Below are 5,447 nucleotides of genomic sequence, written 5' to 3' on the forward strand. Positions count from 1 at the left end.
GCGTGCAACGTCCCTTGGGGCATCGGGGCTGTATGAATTACGACCCCGCCACATATTATTGTTCCTAGTAGTTTCTGGAAGGGGAGGGGGTGAAAACTCATTCGGCGCGTACAAAGCGAGGCTAAAAAGCGAGTCGACGAAAAAAAAAAATAGGAAGAATATCGCCTGACGATATCGCCTCGATGATTTCTCTTCCTTCTTTTGTCCTCTTCTTTCGTCCAGACTCTGCTGGAGTCGAGGAGAGGCCTGCCCTCGACAAAGGGGAAGAAAAGGGGAAGAAAAGGGGAAGGAAAGGGGAGGCTGTTTGTTTCACCAGCTGCGTTTTCAGAATGATACTATTACTACGGGGGATTAAGGGGCGATGACAGGTTGCTCGACGTGTTCTAGAACTGCTAATTTCTTGGATGATAATGGGGGAGGTATCGCGGTTATGCACAGTTTGTCTGGCTGGTTTATCGATTGGTTCTCCAAGATGGTAATTAGGGCTTGAGCAGAGTACTAATTGGCACGGTGTTTGCGCAATTCCCAGGGAGAATGGAAGAAGGTATTGTTAACGAGTTTTAAACGGGGGAATCCACGAAGGAGGCATGAAGGAGTGGATAGTTTTTTTTGAAAAAGTATAAGATAAGGAAATTACGCACAGCGCGAGTGAATATAACGTAATGTCAAGAGTCGTTAAGATCTTTTTATTGTTTTTGAGTGAAGTGGTATTCGCAAAAATGTCTTGTGAATACTCTGACAACGTTCTCAATGATAATTTATTATATCGAAGAGAAATTTAAGCTTGGTAATATCGATTTTATCGGTATAAATGTGATGATAGGAATTCTATGGTTATTGAAATTATTGTTATAAAGAATCGAAAGTTTTCTAACGTGGTGTAATTGAAACGATCCTTTTAAAAAAATTTATGGAATATATATCTATATTATATTCAAGAAATCTTTTAAAGATTGACAGATAATAAACTTATGAAATTCTATGAAATAAACCGGAAACAATATAAAAATCATTTTACAACGTACAATTATTCTACATTTCCAATCGCGTTGATTTATTAATGCCATAACTATTTTTGCGATTATTAATAATCAATATTTTTATGATGGATAGAAATTGAAGAAAAAAAAAAAGAATTTCCAAAAATCAAGAATGGCCATTAAAATTAATTACTCGGCAAATCGAATGCTCGTGACACGATCGAAATTGGCAGGTTTGAAAATTACGCGGAATCCTTTTATCCCGCGCCAACAAGGCCGCTGGTCCAGTTAATTTTGAAGTATGCAATCCCTAGGTAACTAGCGCGTAGTGATAACACGCCGCTTCCACTTCGAATTACAGTGAATTCAACCGTGTGATGCTTGTTTATTCCAGAAGAAGTGCCAGATAGCGGTTACACCGCCATTAACGAGACCGCGATATTACGCGCGTGTTCACGCATAACAGTTAACTCGTCCAACTTAGACTTAGAGAGTTGGATTATTTATCAACCCGTCGAAAAATTTTTTTAACCGATTAAAAATTTCGAACGAAGTTCGTGTGATTATTGACTCGTGTTAAAATTCGTGATTAACGTTTATTATGTTAGCTAACGCGGTTGATCGTATAACCTCGTTTGGAAGTGCAGTTATTCGCGATTATTATGTTTTCGACAATAAATTGCTCGTAACTTCAACTATAAAATTTTAAACCGAATATAAATTATTAGTTAAATCGTTAGTTAAATCGTTATCGAGGATTTTTTTTTTCTTTTGTTGAAGACAGATCGAAGCAATATATATGAGAAACACATGGAAGACGTTGGAGGATTTTATGTATTAATTTTTAAGAATTTTAATCAATAAAAATGAATATTCAATTAATAAGAATTAGAAAATGTTAATATGATGGTTATACATTAACACCAATGAATTAATCTCATAAATTTATAATAAATTAATGTATGAAATCTCCTTAAGAATAATCTCTATAGAAAAAAGAAAAAATAAAAGACCGATATATACAAAGAATTAGAAAGAGAAAAATCTTGTTTTATTAAGTTTCTTTGTTTCTTTCCGCTTCCCTTACAAAGTTACAAAGTTATATCCATCTACATCACCATCTTTTTCAATATCTTTTTAACTCTTAATCGCAACAATTCTTATCTCTCCCCAACCTATAACAATACCTATAACAATATTCGTAAGTATAATCGCGTTAAATCTTTGCGACGCAAAGACGAATTGAAAGATACGCGTCCTACTACCATTCTATACTACTATATCGAAAAATAACTGGTCTACAGAGATAAAGATAGATGGACGCGTAAAGTCGAGAGCAGAAGGGATTAGAAAATTTCACGATGAAGAGAGTGGCGCGAGAAGGGAGTGGAAGATGGATGGTGGTGGGGGGAGAGGTTGGCAAACAATCCGTGTACAAAGCAAAGAATCGGACAGATGTGTTGTTCGGCTAAACGCCCGGCCCCTGTAAATGGTGCTTCTCCAAACAGATACGAAGCGGCTACGCTCACGTCTTATGCGCCGTAGAACGTGCGCAAATAACACGATCCAATGCAACGTCTCCCGGCCGTGAATTCGCGAACCGGATCGCGTTTCCCTTTGATCCGTAAACGTGTCACCATTGAACGTCGAATCTCTCACGTAAGACGATTAAGATCTATGGTCTTCCCCATGAATGATAAAACGGATTCTAGGTGGAGAGACGCTGTGGTGGAGTGAAACTCACCTTCGTACACCCAATCCGGCACGCCGTTGTAAATGGTCCCGACGACTCCGGTGTCCGTGATTTGATAGTCGACGGCCACTTCCGCTTCCGGTCTATAATAGATGTTGTTTTGATACACGTAGACCAAAGCGTTGCCACGTGGTGCCCAGCTCGCCAGTTGCAGAAAAACCGAATCGTTCCCCGGCAACGAGCTCTCCGATCTGGAAAATTAATTAATTCGAATGATAAAATATATGTTTCTTCGAGTGGATTTTTTTTATTGAGGAATTAGAGTGAACGAAGGATAATTTCAGGCAGAGTGGATCGCTTGGGAATAATAAATTAATTTTTTGGAAAATTATTGAGCAAGCTTTGGAGATGGAGTGGAGATGAAATAGTGGATGGAACGTCGTGTAATCAAAGCGATTCGAACGGTGTACATGTAGATATTTGTTTCAGATATTGTCTTTATGTTTAGAAAATGGAGAAGGTAAAAGAGTGTTTTTTGGTGAATGAGAAAAGGATCATGAGGTTGTATTTAGAATTTTGATTTCTACTTGTGGTCAGGAGAAACTGGATTAACATATGATTTGAAATGCAAAGAAAAATAAGGTAAAGAATATTGAATTGCCAACTTTTAACTAGATTTTATGATTGGATAATCATAGAGAGAATATATAATTTATTTATTCATTCGTGTATTGCTTTTTCACCTGAGATTTGTCTATAATAAGATTATCTTTCCGAATAATTTAAATATTTATTAATGTTATTAGACAATCATTTGTAGAAAAGAAAAATTAAAATATTTTAGTATAAAACGTTTAAATAAATAGTTAATTTAAAACACGATATTATATTAATATATTCTATTTCAATTCAACAACGTATTAATTTAATTTATTGTGAATTAAATTATTATTAAATTTCTTCTTATGCGATATGAATTCTCGCAATCGATTCGATTCTATTCGAAGGTATTTCTATATATTATAAATTCTCTTTTACAATATTCATAAATAAAGATTTGAAGATATGGGAATAGTATTCATTAAGCTAATTAAATAACACGTAACGTGATCTTTTAACTGATTACATTACATATTATATTATCTTGTCATATATCGTATTAGCAGAAATTATTGTAACAATAGCATATCGAATTATAATTCCATATCATTTTCTTTCAGACATCTAATTAAGTACGTAATCCGTATATTTTCAGAATTTCTTGTCAAGAATATTTCAATTTGTAATAACATGGAATATGGAAAATATTATTGTTACTATTGTTTATAAATAACTAATAATAAAATAATCCATATTCCATATTGTGAAAAGTGAATTACCAAGAGATAAGATTTGCAACTCCATAATAGTCAGACTGTTTCGATTCAAGTGCAACTTAATCGTGGAGGAAATCTAATACCTAATAAGAGCCTTATGAAATTAAATCCCAAACGGATCCGAACTGGGTATTTTGGTCTCTACGTCGATACTTGGAGTATCGTATAATTTCGTGTAACGTGCAATTATTCATAGCATTAATCTCCTTGATTATTTAATCAACGGTTATTCACCTCGAATAATACTATTAATAATTACTAATTATATCGAACTAAATTCGAATCTTTCAAATAAAGTCGAATCTGAATTATTCTAATTTCGATATACGATCCTATAACAAATACCTCGCCTCATAAAACATTTTTCATTTTTTTAAAAATGAAACTGTATCGTATAAACTATTAATAAGCTTACTGCAAGAATTCAATGAAGTATAAATATACTATCGTAATTCGTTTCATTCTAATAAAATTGATGACATTTACGTAACTTCTAACTAAATCAACCCGTTCTAAAATTTAAAATCAAAAGGATCAAGTATCGTAACGAAATCATCGTTACACAATCGGACCTCGAAACGTTGTACGAACCAGCTTCGAATTACAAAGCCACCTAGCTCTGCCATACCATTCGAATCCCATGAAACGGATCATTCGCGTTAAATTTGATTTATATCCGTGCTGTACAGGCGCGTATTCGATCCTATATCGAGAACACGAACGCTCTTTCCATACCTCGAACCGTTTCGAGGAGACGGCGATATTAACGAGAAACGATCCTTCGATTCGCGATCAAGACGTGGTTGGGAAGGAACGTGGGATAGAAAGGTGGAGGAGAAGAAGAAACAGCGTCGTTCGGAATTCCGTGCCCTCCGGGCCGATAAAACGGCCAGATATAAATGGACGAGGATTCTTCGCCCCCCGCAGTAACGAGCAGCCATTCGATACCACACATCCGATCAGAATTGCACCGTGAGGAAGTAAGCCAAGAGAGAAAAAAAAAAAACTATGGCACGAACGTTTCTGAAACGGTTTTTGAAACGGTTTCTGAAACAGAGAAGCCGCGATTCGACACGCGCCCTCAATCCTCCGATTATACGCTGCATCGTCGAATGCATGGCAAGCTCGGGAAGGGGAGATCCTTGTTATTTCAACGGCGGCCGTATAAAACCGGCTCGGATGCAAAAGCGAGGCGCTATATCCGTCGAGATTACGGCTAGGGAAACGATCCAAAAATAGTGACGTGATTTGTGAAGTACTTCGAGTATCTGAAATGGCGGGAAATTTGAATCGGTTTCGAGTCTCCGAAATGGCGGGAAATTCGAATCGTTTTCGAGTCTCCGAAATGGCGGGAAATTCGAATCGTTTTCGAGTCTCCGAAAGGGCGGGAAATTCGAA

The 5,447-nt window shown here is 36.4% G+C and overlaps 1 protein-coding gene across 1 annotated transcript in view; it reads right to left on the bottom strand.

Moving 5' to 3' along the window:
• Nucleotides 1–5,447, bottom strand: part of LOC102674178 (venom dipeptidyl peptidase 4-like) — a 248,884-nt gene that overhangs the window by 115,372 nt on the left and 128,065 nt on the right. The window contains exon 8 of the mRNA XM_006619725.2: nucleotides 2,725–2,924. Within this exon, the coding sequence (XP_006619788.2) occupies nucleotides 2,725–2,924 (200 nt within the window). The remainder of the gene's footprint in view (nucleotides 1–2,724; nucleotides 2,925–5,447) is intronic.

Source organism: Apis dorsata, unplaced genomic scaffold, assembly GCF_000469605.1.
Source record: "Apis dorsata unplaced genomic scaffold, Apis dorsata 1.3 scaffold_434, whole genome shotgun sequence".
Lineage (NCBI taxonomy): Eukaryota > Metazoa > Arthropoda > Insecta > Hymenoptera > Apidae > Apis > Apis dorsata.